At 43.0% G+C, this 19,611-nt stretch overlaps 1 protein-coding gene across 1 annotated transcript in view; it reads left to right on the top strand.

The window, feature by feature from the left end:
• dock3 (dedicator of cytokinesis 3) overlaps positions 1 to 19,611 on the top strand; it is a 1,472,428-nt gene that overhangs the window by 1,367,288 nt on the left and 85,529 nt on the right. Inside the window, exons 45-46 of the mRNA XM_078543841.1 lie at positions 1,691 to 1,774; positions 7,902 to 8,018. Of these exons, the coding sequence (XP_078399967.1) occupies positions 1,691 to 1,774; positions 7,902 to 8,018 (201 nt within the window). The remainder of the gene's footprint in view (positions 1 to 1,690; positions 1,775 to 7,901; positions 8,019 to 19,611) is intronic.

Raw genomic sequence — 19,611 nt, 5'->3', positions numbered from 1 at the left:
CTGTAACCATTAATGTTAGGCCTCCTGTCATTGCACAGTCCCACTGCTGGCCCTCATTCTGACAAGTATGATCCTTTTTTTTCAATTTCCCTCAAACTAAAGAAGGTGTACCAAACACATTTTTGTGACGATCCTACCCTATTAATGAATAGAGAAGTCTCCTTAATGTTAAAGGGATTGTTTTTATCCATAAGTATTGAACAAATTATAAATTTTTTAACAAATGCAGTAATGTAATATCTATCAAAGTCATCTAATATTGGATTGTACAGACCCATGCTGAAATCGAGGCATTTTTTACAATTCAATAAGTATATTAAATAGTAACAGTTACGCAGCCAGTGAATGAGTACCCAAAAAGGATCGAAAAGCAGAATGCTGTGGATGCTGGAAATCTGAAATACAAATGGAAAATGCTGGGAAAAACTCAGCAGGTTAGGCAGCATCTGTGTGGAGAGAGAAATAAAGTTAACATTTCAGGTCTGTGACAATTCATCAGAACTAGGAAAAGTTAGAGATGTAATAGTTTTCAAACAAGGGCTTGGTGGCTGACTGACTTTACATTTGCGCTGTTCTCAAGGTTTTTTCCAACATTTTCTGTTTTCATTATCCAAAGAAGAGAATAGATAGTCTCTTTGTTTGTTGAACACAGTAGTACCCATGAGAGTCAAAGGGGTTTGATGCGGAGCTCGGAGATCAATGCTATCCTCCTGCAGGTGCCACGTGCTGCTTGAACCCAGTGTTCGAATATGTGTACGCACACACACACGTTTCCCCACCTCCCCATCTGTGTAAATTGAGCTACCAGTAAAGAATTAAACTAACCAAACCAACAAACGTGAAGAGCTGTGCAATTCCACCATGAAAATATCTGCAGAAGATTGTATTCTTAGAAGGCAAGCAACTTTAACTCAATAAAAAAGTACATGACTAGATCAGATCTTGCTGCTAAGTACCTTTGTGAAAATGCAAGTTAGATATACTGGCCTGAAGCATGCAGTAAGTTGCGCTGTTTCTCTTTGTGCAATTTGCCCAGAATTGGCCAAACCAGAGCAAAGGATCGCAGATTTTTACGCATAAATTACATCCAGCGCAAGTTGAGTTTCTGCAATCTTTTGTACTGGCTTAAAAATATCATGCTAGAATCTGGTCCCAAAACTGGCCATGCCCCCCGCCCCCCCACCACCGGTCAAATTAATCACCATGGCAAGGTTCTGCTAATTTTGTTCATTTGTGGGCCTTAAGGAGAGTCTAAAAATTAAGCTGGCTCTTTTGGGCAAAAAGACAATATTACATATGTTTTAAAAGATTTTAAAAGCTTCTTTACCTTACTAAGGAACTGATTATACTAATATAACTAGCAAATGGTTTTGTAAAGTTTTGAAAAGTCATTTTCAGTAATTTAAAATCAGCGTACTCACAGGTGGATTGATATTCGGATTAAAATGCTTATTTTTTGTGATAAACCCACTTTCAGCTGTATTAAACAAACTGCACAAAATTGTTTAGCAATATGCAAATGAGTTTGAGCAGAAACTGAGGTGGGGGAGAAAAAACACTCCTCAAAAGCAGCAAAATTTGCACCTGGATCTCTGATTTTGTCCAAAGCAGAAGCTGTACCCCACTTTGTTTTTGTCACAAGTGTTGCCAAATGTCTGGTCAAATACACAATTTTCTTTTCCTTTGACAGGCATTCTTCCAAAAGGAGTACATAGTGAGTCATCCAGAGGACAGTGAGAAGATCAGCCAGCTGAAGGAGCTGATGCAGGAACAGGTACTGTGATTCTTTTTGTTCTCCAGTTATCTCTGAACCCAATTCTGACAGTTTATTCAGAGACCACAGCAAAAATGATTTGTGGCTCTGTGCCAGCAAGGGGGAACCTGCAGAAAACAATTTGGGAGGATATTTTGTGATTAGAGGATGTCTGAAAGTCAAAACTTGCAAATATCATTCAATATTTGAAGAAAAATGGGCCTGAATTTTCCTCTCATCGGGCGTGCGCGATTGGCCGGCCCGGGAGCAGTCAGGAAACGGTCCCGCAACCACGATTGGCCCTTGACCGCGATTTCACGCTGGCTGGCCAATTAACGGCCAGCCAGTGTGAAACGCGTGCTGAAAAGCTCAGCGCTGCCCGGGTGGGAGCGGAAAGTGGGTGGCAATGACATCACCGCAGGCGTGAGTGAGTGCTGCGAGAGAGCTCCCTGAAGGCAGATAGCTGCCTCGGAGCTGCAGACCAGCAAATAATAAAATAAAGCATAATAAAGCTGGAAAAAATATCCATGCAGCACAATCAAGCACCTGAAAGCATACCTCATAAAAATGCTGTCCCCAGATTTTTATTTTTATTTTATTTCCTAACAGAGATTTCGTCCCGCCCTTGGATGAGGTTTCACGAAAAATGTAAAGGCCGTCTGGCTGATTGGCCTGGGTGCCAACCTTAAGGTTAGACGGGCCACGAAAAATCGCATTCAATTGCGCCTTAAATGGGCTTAATTGCCCACTTAATTGTTGGCAGGTGCGCTTTCGACTGCCGTGCACGCCTGCTAAGCAAAATATCACATGAGTGCGCAGTGACGTTGGGACGCTCGCCCGATGTCATCTCGCACAATTTTATGCCCGATCAGGTTGGCACGCGCCCACCCACGGGATGTAAAATTCTGCCCCGTGGTTTCTGAAGAATCTGGGATCTAACAGAAGAGATGCCAGGGGAGGAAGGGGAAAATAGTCATTAGCTAGAGTTGTATGAGTGCTCAACTCTTATCAGGAAGCAACCTTTAAGTATCAGGAGCTGCCTAAATCTGCTCCCCATTCGGTGGGAATCGGTCATTGGACAGAATGACATTAAGTGGCAGTTAGTTCCATTGCAAAAAAAAACTGATAGTGTCTGACTCACCTCTCACCGGATGAACATTGTGATAGCAATTATGGGAGCTGAACAGAGGTAGTCAGGAGTGGGGAACAGCATCTCAACTGCTGAAGAAACTGAGTAAAAACTGAGATATAAAAAAGAACTGTGACATCACAGGAAACTAGTAAGTTGATTGGCCAGTAAGTGCTTGGTATAAGGAACATTGTGTTATTAGCCAAGTTAGGACACAGGAGTCAAGGTAGATCTATAAGTAAAAAGAACTAAAATTAAAATACAATAAAAATAAATATAAAATAAACTAGTTAAAATAAAAATGTTAAAATAATTAAAGTAAATACCTAAAACACATACCGGTGCAATTAAGAATCATATAATATTTAATTTTATTCGTGGGTAGTATTAGCATTTAGTAAGCACAGTAAATTGCAGTATAGGTAGGAATTATTCTAAATTAATTATGTAACAATGGCAGGACAGATGTTACTTGCAGCTCTGAAATGTGGGAGGTTTTGGATGCCAAGGTGATCCAGGACAAACACGTTATAGAAAGCGTAAGCAGCTAGAGAAATTCCGGATCAGGATTATTGATCTGGAAGTGCAGACACTGCGCAACGTGAGAGAGGGGGAGAAATACCTGGACACTTTGTTCCAGAGGACAGTCACGCTGCATGGAATAGGGTTGTCTGTTTTGGCCAGCAGTGAGGGATAGGAGGACGTGGCTATGAGTGCGGCAGGTAAAGGGACCGAGCAGACAGGAGTTGAGGAGCCTCAGATTTTGCAATTGTCAAACAGGTTTGAGGTGCTCAAAGCTTGTGTGGACGAAGACAAGATCTGCAGGGTGGATGAGCAGGCTGGCCATGGCACCATGGTACAGGAAGCCGTTCAAGCGGGGGGCGCAAATAGGAATGTAGTGGTAGTAGGGCACAGTGTAGTGAGGGGAATTGACACTGTTATCTGCAGCAAAGAGTGAGAGTCCGAACGGCTGTGTTGCCTACTGTTGCCAAGGTTCAGGACATCTGCTCAGGGTTGGAGAGGAACTTGGAGTGGAAGGGGAAGGATCCAGTTGTTGTGGTCCATGTAGGTACCAAAGACATATGTAGAACTAGGAAAGAGGTTCTGCATAGTCAGTATGAGGAGCTAGGCACCAAATTAAGAAGCAGAATCTCAAAGGTAATAATCTCTGAATTATTGTCTGAGCCACATGCAAATTGGCAGGTTTTCTGATTGGCAGGATGTAACGAGTGGAGTCCTGCAGGGGTCTGTGCTGGGGCCTCAACTTTTTTCAATTCATATCAGTGACTTAGATGAGGGGAGCAAAGGCATGGTAGCTAATTTTGCAAATTACGCAAAGATATGTAGGAAAATATGTCGTGAAGAGGACATAAGGAGTTTGCAGATGGATATGGATAGGTTGAGTGAGTGGGCAAAAATCTGGCAGATGGAGTATAATGTGAGAAAATGTGAAGTTGTTCACTTTGGCAGGAAGAATAAAAATGTCGAGTATTACTTAAATGGAGAATGACTACAGAATTCCGAGGTGCAGTGGGATCTAGGTGTTCTAGTGCATGAGTCACCAAAAGTTAGTATGCAAGTACAACAAGTAATTAAGAAAGCTAATGGAATGCTATCCTTTATTACAAGAGGAAATTAACATAAAAGTAAGGATGTTTTGCTTCGGTTATACAGGGTATTGGTGAGACCACATCTCGAATACTGTGTACAGGTTTGGTCTCCTTATTTAACCAAGGATGTAAATGCAGTAGAGGTGTTTCAGAGGAGGTTTACGAGATTGATACCTGGAATGAATGGGTTGTCTTATGACGATAGGTTGGACACACTGGGTTTGTTTCCACTGGAGCTTAGAAGAGTGAGGGGTGACTTGATTGAAGTATATAAGATCCTGAAGTCTTGACAAGCTGGACACGGAAAGGATGTTTCCTCTTGTGGGTGAGTCCAGAGCTAGGGAGCACTGTTTTAAAACTAGGGGGCGCCCTTTTAGGACAGAGATGAGGAGAATTTTTTTCTCTTAGAGTTGTGAGACTTTGGAACTCTCTGCCTCAGAAGGCAGTGGAGGCGGGGTCATTGAATATCTTTAAGACGGAGGTAGAAAGATTCTTGCTAGGCAAGGGGATCAAAGGTTATCAGCAGTAGATGGAATGTGGAATTAAAAATACAAACAAATCAGCCATGATCTTATTCAATGGTGGAGCTAGCTCAAGGGGCCGAATGGCTTACGTCTGCACCTATTTCGTATGTTCATATGGTAAAGATACTCGCCAAAACAGGTAACGACCTGAACTCCTCTAGTCTGTCAGCTGCAAGAGGAACTGTGGTAATGACCCATTCTGACCATCCCCCCTGCCCCACAACAACTGGAAGAGTTTCATGGTACTGACCCAGACTGTGCCGCCATGCCAACGAGAGTAGGAGGAGTGGTAGTAATCCAGACAGCTACCTGAAGCCTTTTTTCAAATTTGTATTTGAAAAATGCCTCGTTGCCAAAACTTGTCTTGAGAACATTAGTAACTGCTAGCCAAATTATTATTTTTTTATTATTTATTTACGGGATATGGGTGTCGCTAGCTAGGCCAGCATTTATTGCCCATCCCTAATTGCCCTTGAGAAGGTGGTGGTAAGCTGCCTCTTGAACTGCTGCAGTCCATGTGGTGTAGGTGCACCCAACAGTGCTGTTAGAGAGGGAGTTCCAGGATTTTGACCCAGCGACAGTGAAGGAAGGGCAATATATTTCCAAGTCAGGATGGTGAGCAGCTTGGAGGGGAACTTCCAGGTGGTGGTGTTCCCATGTGTCTGCTGCCCTTGTCCTTCTAGATTGTAGTGGTCATGGATTTGGAAGGTGCTGTCGAAGAGGTCTTGGTGAACTCCTGCAGTGCATCTTGACAGTACAGACTGCTGCCACTGTTCGGCGGTGGCGGAGGGAGTGAATGTTTGTGGAAGGGGCGCTAATCAAGCGGGCTGCTTTGTCCTAGATGGTGTCAAGCTTCTTGAGTGTTGTTGATTCAAAATAGATCAACAGAACATGGTAAACAAAAGAGGAAATACTTACGAGTATACAAACATATGAGTTAGGAGCAGGAATAGGCCATTCGGCCCCTCAAGCCTGCTCTGCCATTCAGTAAGATCATGATTGATCTGATTGTGGCCTCAACTCCACTTTCCTTCCAACCCCCTATACCCTTTGAATCCCTTGTCAATTAAGAATCTATCTAATTCAGCCTTAAAAATACTCAATGACCCAGCCTCCACCATTCTCTGGGGAAGAGGGTTCCACAGATTCATTACCCTCTGAAAGAAAAATTTTCTCCTCATCTCCACCTTTAAAATTCTACTCTCTCCCACAAGGGGAAATATCTTTTCAGTATCCACCCTGTCAAATGCCCTTAGGGTCTATATGTTTCAATAAGATCTCATTCTTCTAAATTCCAAAGGATACAGGCCCAACCTGTCCAACCGTTCTGTAGAATAATGGGTTAATAGTTATGGTAATTAGATAGTGATATGTATCATGATGTAACAGCACATCAGCAGTCATGTACAAGAGAGTGAGAAGAGAAGATGGAATAGGTTGTACAAGAGAGAGGCATATTTGCCTAGAAGCCTAGAATGTATTATAGTGTAAATAAAGGAGGTTTTGGAGAAACCTACCGGAGTTAGACCTAAGTCACTCATAAGTAGGGGAAACCTTTCCAAGTCAAAACAACCACAAGTTACCCAGAGAGATCCAAACGGTATTCAAAGTGGAAACAAAACCATAAACCACTTTCCTCATAGGATAACTCCCTCATTCCAGAAATCAGTTGACTGAACCCTCTCTGAACAGCTGGTAAAGCTATTATGCCCTTTCTTAAATAAGGAGACCAGAACTATATATGGTACTCTAGATGTGGTCTCACTGATACCCTATACAACTGTAGCAAAACATCCTTACTTTTATATCCCATTCCCCTTGCAATGAACAACAACATTCCATTTGCCTTCCCAATCACTTGCTGTAGTTGCATACTAACTTTTAGTGATTCACATAACCGGATGCCCAGATCCCTCTGTACCGCAGAGTTCTGCAATCTCTCCCCATATAAATAATATGCTGATTTTTTATTCTTCCTGCTAAAGTGGACAAGTTCACATTTTCCCACATTATACTCCATCTGCCAAATTTTTGCCCCCTCCCTTAACCTATCTATATCCCTTTGCAGACACCTTATGTCCTTTTTATAACATCCTTTCCTACTTATCCTTATGTCATCAGCAAATTTAGCAATCATACATTCAAGTCATTACTATAGATTATAAATAGTTGAGGCACCAACACTGATCCCTGTGGCACTCCAATAGTTACACCTTGCCAACCCGAAAATGACCATTTATGCCTACTCTCTGTTTGCTGTTAGCTAACCAATCCTCTATGGTAATATTTTACCCCTACACTGTGAGCTCTTTTTTGTGTAATAACACAATGAGCTCCATCTATTTGATTTCATCTCCCTTTTAATAAGAATAATTTTCCAGTGTCTTGCTGCACTCCATCCCCAAGTCCCTGTAGTGAAACTACTGAAATAGGGAGCTTGCTGTGTTAGAAACCCAAGGGTGTGAACAAGTGCTGACCACTTCATGAAGGCTCACAGGATGTCAAAGGACTGGACTCAGCTGTAATTCCTTACGCAGTCAAATAGTCAGCAGATATTTCTACTTGAGGAATTGACATTTTGGTGAGCCGTACATCTTTCAGAGAGGAAAGATAATACCAAGGGAAAATGTTTAGTACAATTTTTTGCAACCTAATGGAGTCCACTCTAACTTCTAACTCTAACTCAGTGTACCTTAAGCACCACAGTAATGAACGCCTCCAGTAACTCCAGAAAGACCATTCATGTTCCAGTGTGACAGACCGAGGAAGAGGATAAAAAAAATAAAGTGGATGGCAGTTATCAAGTTCATAGTGCAGTTTTAGTGCATATCGTTTTCCCAGACTATTCCTTAGTTACCAGCATAACATGTCATTCCTGTCCCCAGGTTCATATCCTTGGAGTGGGATTGGCAATCCATGAGAAATTAGTGCATCCAGAAATGCGACCCCTCCATAAGAAGCTGATAGACCAGTTCCAGATGATGAGGTCCAGCCTTTGCCACGTAAGTATTAGCCTCATTTACTCTATGGTCAAGTTTGCATGGATGTGCCTTAAGACAAACAGTAAGGCCTGAATTTTTCCGTCAGCGAGTTGGGGATGGGGCCCGCTCGCCGTTGCGAAAATGACGCGGGATGACATTGGGGGTTCCCCCCGACATCATCCTGCCCCATTTAAATATTGAGGAAGGCGGGCGGACAACGAAATCAGCTGTCCGTCCGCCAACCTGTCAAGAATTGAGGCCATTGACAGGGTAGTTGAACCAATTAAAGGCCCTGCCCGTCCAACCTTAAGGCTGGCAGGCAGGCCAGGAGCCCCAGCGGGCTTCTGAATATACGTGAAACTTCATCCACTGGCGGGATGAGGTTTCATGTCTGTTTTTAAAAAGTTTAATAAAGTTTCTGTGCTTTTTATTAACATGTCCCATCTCATGTGACATTGTCACATGAGGGGGACATGTTATTAATTTTTTTATTTTTCTATTTTTGAAGTTAATAAACCTTTCACCAATCTCCCTGAGACAGCACTTAGTCTTAGGGAGATGTGTGCTCTTTTGCACGCATGCGTGAAAGAGCGCACTTTGACAGTTGGGGAATCCCTCCCTCCCCCCCCCAACCCCGCACAGGAAGCGCAAAGCACTTCCTGTTGGGCAGCCTGCTGGGTGGGCTTTAATTGGCCTGCCCACTCAAAATGGCGGCGGTGCCCGTTTCGGCGGTAGCAGTCGGCTGCCTGCCCACCCATCAAGGGCAAAATTCTGCCCTAAGTTTTTTCATGAGCTTTTTTTGTTTTATACTCATCATGCATTTATTTTCATTCATTGGGTGTGCACATCGCTGGCTAGGCCTGCATTTATTCCTATCCTGAATTGCCCTTGAGAAGGTAGTGGTGAGCTGCCTTTTTGAATCGCTGCAGTCCTTGGTGTAGATACACCCACAGCGCTGTTAGGAGGGAGTTCCAAATTTCTAACCCAGAAACAGTGAAGGAAGAGCAATATATTTCCAAGTCAGAATGGTGTGTGGCTTGGAGGGGAACTTTGCAGGTGGTGCCCATGCACCTGCTGCCCTTGTTTTTCTAGATAGTAGAGGTTGTGGGTTTGGAAGGTGCTGTTGAAGGAGCCTTGGCAAGTTGCTGTGATCAGTCTTGTAGATGGTACACACGACTGCCACTGTGTGCAGTGGTGGAGGGAGTGAATGTTTAAGGTGGTGGATGGGGTGCCAATCAAGCGGACTGCTTTCTCCTGGATTGTATTGAGCTTCTTGAGCGTTGTTGAAATTATGCTCATCCAGGCAAGTGGAGACTATTTCATCACATTCCTGACTTGTGCCTTAGGCTTTCAGGATCAGAAGGTGAGTTACTCATCACTGATTTCCCAGCTACAGTGTTCCAGTTAAGTTTCTGGTCAATGGTAACCTCCACACTGTTGATAGTGGGGGATTCAGCAATGGTACTGCTGTTGAAAGTCAAGGAGAGGTGGTTAGATTCCCTCTTATTGGAGATGGTAATTACCTGTAGCGCGAATGTTATTTGGCACTTATCAGCCCAAGTCTAAATGTTGTCGAGGTCTTGCAGCATATGAACACGGACTGCTTCAGTGTCTCAGGAGTTGCAAATAGTACTGAACACTGTGGAATTATCATCGGACATCCTCATTTCTGACCTTATGATGGACAGAAGGTCATTGATGAAGCCACTGAAGATGATTGGGCCAAGGACACCACCCTGAGGAACTCATGTAGCAGTGTTCTGGGCTGAGATGATTGACTTCCAACAACCACAACCATCTTCCTTTGTTCTAGGTATGTCTCCAGCCAGTGGATAGTTTTTCCACTGGGTTCCCATTAACTTCAATTTTGCTATGTGCTCCTTGATGCCACACTTGGTCAAATGCTGCCTTGATGTCACCCCACCTCAGTAATTCAGCTCTTTTGACAATGTTTGGGCAAAAGCTGTACTCAGGCCTGTATTCGAAGGGTCCTGGTGGAACCCAAACTGAGCATCAGTGAGCAGGTTATCACTGAGTAAATGCTGCTTTGTAGCATTGTCAATGACACTCTCCATCACTTTGCTAATGATTGAGAGTAGACTGGGGCAGTAAATGGCTGGATTGGATTTGTCCTGTTTATTGTGTATAGGAGATACCTGAACAATTTTTGCAATTGTCAAGTAGTTGCCAGTGTTGTAGATGTACTGTAACAACTTGACTAGAGGCACAGCTAGTTCTAGAGCACAAATCTTCAGCACTTTGCCAGAATGCTTTTGGGGCCCATAGTCTTTTCTGTAATCAGTGTGCTCAGCCATTTCTTGTTATCATGAGGAGTGTATCGAATTGTCTGAAGATTGGCATCTGTAATGTTGGGAGACATCAGGAGGAGGCCGAGATGGATCATCCACTTGGCACCTCGGGCTAAAGATAGTCACAAAAACTTCAGCCTTTCCTTTTGCACGGATATGCTGTGCTTTGCCATCATTGAGGAGATGTTCATGGAGCTGCCTCCTCCAGTTAGTTGTTTAATTATCCACAACCATTCACAACTGGATGTGGCAGGATAGAAGAGTATTGATCTGATCCGTTGGTTGTGGGATGGCTTGGCTCTGTCTATTCCATGCTGCTTACACTGTTTAGCATGTTTGTAGTCCTGTGTTGTAGCTTCACCAGGTTTGTACTTTATTTTTAGCTATGCTTTCCAGCACTTCTCATTGAACCAAAGTTGGTCCTTTGGCTTGTTGGTAAGGGTAGATTAAGGGATATGTAAACCATGAATTTACAGATTGTGGTTGAATACAATTCTGCTGCTGCTGATGGTCCACAGGGCCTCATGGATTCCCAATTTTGAGCTGCTATACCTATTCTGAATCTATCCCATTGGTACTACCACCCTACATGATGGAGGGTACGCTCAGTATGAAGACAGAATCTGTGGTGGTCAATCCTCCCAAAATGCTCATGGACAGATGTATGTGTGACAGGTAGATTGGTGAAAGTGGGGTCAAGTAGTTTTTCCTCCTGCTGCAAGCCAGACTAGTAGATATGTCCTTCAGCACTCCGGCAGCTCGGTCAGTAGTGGTGCTACTAAGGCACCCTTGGTAATGGACATCGAAATATACCATCAAGAGTAAATTCTGTGTTCTCAGTGTCTTTTCTTAGTGGTGTTCAATGTGAAGGAGTACTAATTCATTAGCTGAGGGAAAGTTAATAATCAGGGGGTTTCCTTGCCCATGTTTGGCCTGATGCTATGAGGCCATGGGGTCCAATGTTGAGGACTCCCAGGGCAACTCTCTTCTGACCGTATACCACTATGCCAACACCTCTAGTGGGTGACAGGACATACCCTAGGGATGGTGATGAAGGAATGTGGGACATTGGCTGAAAGGTATGATGTGGTGAGGAAAACTGTGTCAGGCTGTTGCTTGACTAGTCTGTGGGACAGCTCTCCCAATTTTGGAATTGAATGTTAGTGAGGACTTTGTAGGGTCAAATGGGATGGATGTGCCTTTGTCATAGCCGGTGCCTGGGTTGATGTCAGGTGGTCCGTCCTTTTTTATTCTTATTTGACTTTTCTGTAGCAGTTTAATCCAATTGAGCAGTCATTTCACAGGGCAGTTGAGATTCAGCTTTGGTCTGGAGTCCCGTGTAGACCATACTGGGTAAGAATGGCAGATTTCCTTCCCTGAGGGACATTAGTGCACCAGCTGTTTCTTTTTTTTACAATAATCAAATAGTTTCATGATCACCATCACTGAGACTAGCTTTTTATCCCAGGTTTATTTAATTGAATTTAAATTTCCCCAGCTGCCATGGTTGAATTTGAAGTCATGAATCTGGAACATTAAACCAGGCCTTGAAATTATTAGCCCAATACATTACCACTGTGCTGCCATTCCCATACAACATGTACAGCACAATTAGATGCACAGCAGAAATTCACCAAGGCTCCTTTGACAGCACTTCCCAAACCTGTGACCTCCACCAGCTAAAAGGACAAGGGCAGCCGGGTTCATAGAAACATCATGACATCCAAGTCACATGCCATCCTGACTTGGACGTTTAATTGCTATTCCTTCATTACCCCCAGGTCAAAATGTTAGAACCCTCAACCTGAGAACATTGCAGGAGCACATTCAGCACAAAGAGTGTAGCAGTTCAAGAATGTGACTCACCACCACCATCTCAAGAAGAAACAAAGGATAGGCAAAAACTGCTGGCCTTGCCAGTGACCGCTACATTTGATAATGAATTTTTAGAAACTCTATGCCAACAATGTGACTTATCCCCAACTACTGTTCAACATGCTGTGGTTTGCTGAGTAACTTTCCTGATTTTGAGCCAAATGCTTTTGTGCTGTGGGCCCTAACTCAATCAAATTGATTTCACATGGGTCCCTCACAGCCACCATGGAAGAGAGACTTTTATCTCTTTGGTCTGGGGCTGGATCTAAATCCAAATCTCAGAGGTGAACGCCCACTACCCCGGGTGGCTGTATTGAAATTCATCAACATTCATCACAAGCTTAACTCCTGTGACACCTTGTTCCCTGGAGGGGGCCTAGCTTAGCAGGAGTATGGGTTGGACATAGGACTACAACACTAGTGCCAATTCTTTGATTGATCAAGCAAGGCTCTCCACTGAGAGCGCAGGATTGTTAAATGGATGATTTTTGGCAGGAATGCTGCAAAAAAAGAATTTCACCCAAACCTGCAATATCATCCCAAATTAATGCATTATGTCTTATGTCTTAAAGGAGTGTACTGCATTATAAACTATCAGGCTAATCAGAAGCACGACTTTAAAAAGTCTGAAAGCATTCTTACTGGTAAGGGGAACAGGCAGACACAGCCAAAGGCTATTGTTTCCATGACAATTCTCTGAATGCAGTTTGCCCACTTACTAAATGATCTTGAGATGTAACTGAAGGGGACAGATTATTTCCATGATGTTTACATTTCAAACAGATATTTGTATTTGTTTATGGCAAGTTGGAAAAACAAGTTACAGTACAGTGAGGCTTTTGCATCAGTACCCTTTGGAGATTATTTTCTGTCATCACCCTCACCGACTTGCTGATTAGTGCAGTGTGTTATGAGGTCTTTAAGCTCCACTGATAGCTCAGTGTGTAACAGCATTGTCTAGCATCATACTTAGCCCAGAAAACGCCTGGGTTCATTCCCCAGCCTGTGCCAGTCTCAACCAGACCTACAGGAGGGGCAATATAGTTGTCCTCAGTACCTCTGGATAGGAAGGAAGAACTTAATTGGGGTTCTCATCACCACATCTCATCACTGTCTACTCACCCAAGGAGCTAATTTTGGTTCCTGTTACACTCATCTGTGCCTATATTCAAAATGTAATATAGGGAGAAATTCAGTAGAGAGCATCCAGTTGAATGTTCCTGTTCTCTAACTGGCAACTGCCTGAGTTTGAACCAAACTCTTTGCAAAATAGTAATATGAGAAATGAGGGTCAGGGAATGGGAGGAAGGGGCAGAGAGAAAAAAACTTAAGATTACATTTTGGTGTCGGATTTGACCATGAGATGAGTTTCTGACTGCATCTTCGCGCCATCACTAAGACCACCTATTTCCAACTCCATAACATCATCCGACTCCACCCTGCCTCAGCTCATCTGCTGCTGAAATCCTCATCCATGTCTTTGTTACCTCTAGCATTTCCTGCGTAACAACAGTGATAATACTTCAAAAGTACAGTAAAGTCCCACCATTTGCGACTTTCTGGTTCGTGTTTTCACTCACCCACACTTTGCACTTTGTACACAGAATTGCACATCGCAAGAGCAGTGTTCGCTCATCTGCAGTTTCTTCTCAGTCTCTCTTCTTTCCCCGGGGAGACAACAGCCATAATGGAGCAGAGACCGGAATGGTTGCAACTGAAGTGCAGACCGAATGAAGGGATTAATACGGAAATGTCCGAATTGCGCTGCAATAATGGCTGTGTTCATTTTGTAATCTTCCCTTTCTGGAAGTAGGAGTCGGAGCGGAGAGGACCTGCGGGAGACAGTCGGGAGCTGGGGAGCGGCTGTTTTACTGTTTCAGCTGGGAGTAGGAGTCAGAGCGGAGTGGACCTGCAGAAGACAATCGGGAGCTGGGGAACGCGCTCTTTTACTGTTTCAGCTGGGAGTAGGAGTCGGAGCAGAGTGGACCTGCAGGAGACAGTCGGGAGCTGGGGAACGCGCTCTTTTACTGTTTCAGCTGGGAGTAGGAGTCGGAGCGGAGTGGACCTGCGGGAGACAGTCAGGAGCTGGGGAGTGGCTGTTTTACTGTTTCAGCTGCTGGGAAGTTGCAGTCCGGGAAAAAGGAGCAAAAAGCAACTGTGATGTCACAGGAAGCTAGTAAGTTGATTGGCTGGCAAGTGTTCAGTCTAAGGGACAGTGTGAGAAACCAGTTTAGGACAGGCGAGTTAAGGTAAATCTATAAATAAAAAGAACTAAAACTTTAAAATAATAAACCAAAGTTGGAAAACTTTAAAATTAAAATAAAACAATAAAGATAAAAATAAATAAAAGTAAAGTAATTTAACAAACATCTAAAACACATATAAAGAAGCAAAATACTACGGATGCTGGAAATCTGAAACAAAAACAGAAAATGCGAAAAAAAACTCAGCAGCATCTGTGGAGAGAGAAACAGAGTTAATGTTTTGAGTCTGTATGACCCTTCTTCAGAGCTGACTTTAAAGCGCTGAAGAAGGGTCACACGGACTCTAAACGTTAACTATGTTTCGCTCTCCACAGATGCTGCTAGACCTGATGAGTTGTTCCAGTATTTTCTGTTTTTGTTTCAGCTATGTTGCCTGCCCAGTGCCAGGGTTCAGGGCATCTGCTCAGGGCTGGAGAGGAACTTGCAGTGGGAGAGGGAGGATCCAGTTGTCGTGGTCCACATAGGTACCAATGACATAGGTAGTACTAGGAAAGAAGTTCTGCAAAGTCAGTATGAGGAGCTAGGTACCAAATTAAGAAGCAGAATCTCAAAGATAATAATCTCTGGATTATTACCTGAGTCAGGTGCAAATTGGCATAGGGCAAATAAGATTAGAGAGACAAATGCATGGCTCAAAGACTGGTGTGGGAGAAGTGGTTTCCGGTTTGTGGGGCACTGGCATTAGTACTGGGGAAAGTGGGGGCTGTACTGTTGGAACGTTTTGCACCTGAACCATGTTGGGATGAGTGTCCTCGCAAATTGCATAACTAGGGAAGCAGAGAGGGCTTTAAACTAAACAAGAGGGATGAGAGATCAAGCTTGGGTAGAGGTAGCAATTCAAGGTGCAGAGTCAAGACAGGGGAGCAAAATTGTAATATGAGAAATGAAGGTCAGAGAATGGCAGGAAGGGACAGAGAGAAAAAAACCTAAGAATACATCAACAGTCAAGACTAGATGTTACAAAGGCAACAAAAAGAAAAAACTGAAGGATCTCTATCTGAATGCACATAGCATTCATAACAAAGTAAATGAATTGATGTCCCACATTGAAGTAAATAAATATGATCTGATAGCAATTACAGAGATGTGGCTGCAAGACAACAAAGATTGGGTCCTTAATATTGAGGGATACATGACATTCAAGAATAATAGGAAGCTAAGTAAAGGTAGAGGGGTAGCACTGTTAATCAAAGAGGGCATTGGTACAATAGTTAGAGATGACCTTGGTTCAGGAGATCAGGATGTAGAATCGGGTTGGGTTGAGATGAAGAATACTAGTGGGAAAAAGTCATTAGTGGGAGTGATCTACAGGCCCTCTAACTGTAGCCACAGTGTAGGATAAAGTATTGAAGAGAAAATATTGCATGCTTGTGATAAAGGGACGGCAATAATCATGGGTGATTTTAATCTACACATAAACTGGAAAAATCAGATTGGCAGTAGTAGCCTGGATAAGGAGTTCTTAGAATGCTTGCAAGATAGTTTATCAGAGCAGCATGTTCTGGAACCAACCAGAGAACAGGTTATATTAGACTTGGCATTGTGTAATGTAACAGGGTTGACTAATGACCTCAGAGTAAAGGCACTATTAGATAGCAGCGACCACAATATGATTGAATTTTACATCCATTTGAAAGGGAGAAGAGATGGTCTAAGACTAGTATTTTAAACTTAAATAAGGGCAACTATGTGGGCATGGAAGCTGAGCTAGCTGAAGAGAACTGGGAAACTAGGCTAGGGGATAGATCAATAGAGAAGCAGTGGCAGACATTTAAGGGGATATTTCAGAGTATTCAGAATAAGTACATTCCTACTGTAAAGAAAAATTCTAAAGAGAGGACCATTCCTGGTTAACTAGATATGTTAAGGAAAGCATCAAACTTGAGGAAAAAGCATTCAACTCCGCAAAGATGAGTGGCAGGACAGATGATTGGACAGAATGTAAAGGATGGCAGAGAATGACTAAAAGCTTAATCAGGAGAAAGAAATTAGAGTATGAGAGGAAGCTAGCTAGAAATGTAAAACAGATAGCAATAGTTTCTACAGGTATTTAAAAAGGAAAAGAGTAAGTAAAATGAGTGTTGGTCCTCCAGAGAGTGACAATGGGGAGTTAATATTAGATAATAAGGAAATGGCGGAAGAAATGGACAAATATTTTGCTTCACTATAAAGGATACAAAAAACATTCCAGTAATAGCTGCAAATCAGGGGGGAGCAGGAGAAAGGAACTTGGTGAAATTGAAATCACTAGGGAAATAGTCCTGAGCAAATTGATGGAGCTGCAAGCTGGCAAGTCTCCGGGTCCTGTTGGACTACATCCTAGGGTCTTAAAGGAGGTGGCTAATAAGGTAGTTGATGCGCTGGTGTTAATTTTCCAAAATCCTCTAGATTCTGGAAAGTTCCTTCAGACTGGAAAGTAGTAAAAATAACCCCTCTATTCAAGAAGTGGGGGGGAAGCAGAAAACAAGAAACTATAGGGCAGTTAGCTTGATGTCTGTCATGGGGAAGTTATTAGAATTGATCATTAAGGAAGTTATAACTGGGCACTTAGAAGATCTCAAGACAGTCAGGTAGGGTCAGCATGATTTTGTGAAAGGAAAATCATGTTTAACTAATTTACTGGAGTTTTTTGAAGAATTAACATGCACAGTGGATAAAGGGGAGACTGTAGATGTACTGTATTTGGATTTCCAGAAGGCATTTGATAAGGTGCCGTATCAAAGATTATTACGGAAAATAAAAGTACACGGTGTAGGGGGTAACGTATTAGCATGGATAGAAGATTGGCTGGCTGGCAGAAAGCAGAGAGTATGCATAAATAGGTCTTTTTCTGATTGGCAGGATGTGATGAGTGGAGTCCCACAGGAGTCTGTACTGGGGCCTCAACTTTTTACGATTTACACCAATGACTTAGATGAGGGGAGTGAAGACATGGTAGCTAAATTTGCAGATAACACAAAGATAGGTAGGAAAGTATGCTGTGAAGAGGACATGAAGTTGCAGATGAATATAGATAGGTTGAGTGAATGGGCAAAGATCTGGCAAATGGAGTTTAATGTGGGAAAATGAAGTTATTCACTTTGGCACGAAGAACAAAAAAACAGAGTATTACTTAAATGGAAATGGTTGTATAATTCTGAGGTGCAGAGGGATCTAGGTGTTCAAGCACATGAGTCACCAAAAGTTAGTATGCAGGTACAGCAAGTAATTAAGAAGACTAAAGGAATGCTATACTTTATTACGCGAGAGATTGAACATAAAGGTAAGGATGTTATGCTTCAGTTATACAGGGCATTAGTGAGACCACATCTCGAATACCGTGTGCAGTTTTAGTCTCCTTATTTAAAGAAGGATGTAAATGCATTGGAGGCTGTTCAAAGGAGGTTCACGAGATTGATACCTGGAATGAATGGGTTGTCTTGTGAGGAAAGGTTGGACTATCTGGGCTTGTTTCCACTGGAGTTTAGAAGAGGGAGGGGTGACTTGATTGAAGTATACAAGATCCTGAACAGCCTTGACAACGTAGACGTCGAAAGGATGTTTCCTCTCGTGGGTGAGTCCAGAATTACGGGGCACTGTTTTAAAATTAGGGGTCGCCCTTTTAGGACAGAGATGAGGAGAAATTTTTTCTCTCAGACGGCTGTGCGACTTTGAAATTCTCTGCCTCAGAAGGTGGTGGAGGCGGGTCATTGAATATTTTTAAGGCAGAGGTAGATAGATTCTTGTTAGGCAAGGGAATCAAAGGTTATCGGGGTTAGATGGGAATGTGGAAATTGAAACACAAGAAGATCAGCCATGATCTTATTGAATGGTGGAGCAGGCTTGAGGGGCCAAATGGTCTACTCCTGTTCCAATTCTTATGTTCTTATGTTCACTAATGTATTGCTCAGAGGCTCCCCTGTCTGTCAGATACAGGTACCGCACCACAATTTAAAGCAGAGCAACTGCCCAAACCAGTGCTCCCCTCGCATGGCTGGAACCTACCTAATTCAGCCCCATAGGAAAGCATGTTTGTTGTTCGTGATTTTGCCATTTGCAAGGTTTCGCGGGAACATAACCCTCATGAAAGGCAGGACTTTACTGTACTTCATTGGTTGTAAAGTGCTTTGCAACATCCAGTGGTCATGAAGGTGTTATATAAATGCAAGTCTTTCTAGATTTGACTATTCCAATGTGCTCCTGGCTGTGCTCTCATATTCTATCCTCCATATACTTGAGGTCATCCAAAACTCTGCTGCTGTATCTTAACTCGCACCAGGTCCGATTCACCCATCACCCTTACCCTCACTGACCCACACTGGCTTCCAATTAAGCATTGCCTCAATTTTAAAATTGTAATTTTTGTTTTTAAATCCCTCCATGGCCTAGGCCCTCGCTATCTATGTAATCTCCTCCAGCCCCACATCTCACCAAGATGCCTGCACTCCTCTGAGCCTCTCAAACACTGCTGATTTTAATTTCCCCATTATTGGTAGCCATGCTTCCTGTGCCAAGGCCCTAAACCCATGAATTCCTTCCTTAAACCTCTCCACCTGTTTACCTCCTTTCTTTAAGATGCTCCCTTAAAACTACATGCTTGACTCATACCTTCCTAATACCTACTTTTGTGGCTCAGTCTCAAACTTTAGTTGAGAGCACTCATGTGAAGTGCCTTGGGATGATCACTACATTAAAGGTGCTATATAAATACAAGTTATTGTTGTAGGGTTGGTGCCAGCATTGGAAGGTCCCCTTACAAACACGTGGGAGCTTCGTAAATCAATACAAATAGTGGCGGAGACATCCAGTATGGAACTTCCTGACATAGAGGCTAGCAGTATTCCCACGTGTAATCCATATCCAGGAAATTGGGTGTCTGGAATTCCTAGGAGGGGCAGTTCATTTAAAGGGCACAAGTGAATTACTGAAACAGTCAGAAATTACACTCTGTGACTGTGACAGTGGTGCATTATCTCCCCTTGTCCTCACCAACTTCTCTATTGTCTTTGGTATGGTCAATCACATATCCTTATCCAACTCCTTTCCTCCATTGTCTAGCTCACTGAAATAGTCTTCACTTGATTCTACTCTTAACTATCCACTTTTAGATGAGCATCTCCAACAATGACTTCACTTCTTGTCCCACCACTGTTACCTATGGAGTTCTCCAAGGATATATCTTTGGCC

This window comes from Cetorhinus maximus, chromosome 6 (genome assembly GCF_964194155.1).
Source record: "Cetorhinus maximus chromosome 6, sCetMax3.hap1.1, whole genome shotgun sequence".
NCBI lineage: Eukaryota > Metazoa > Chordata > Chondrichthyes > Lamniformes > Cetorhinidae > Cetorhinus > Cetorhinus maximus.
The sequence above is the reverse complement of the archived record's forward strand: the minus strand, read 5'-3'. Positions and strand labels throughout refer to the sequence as shown.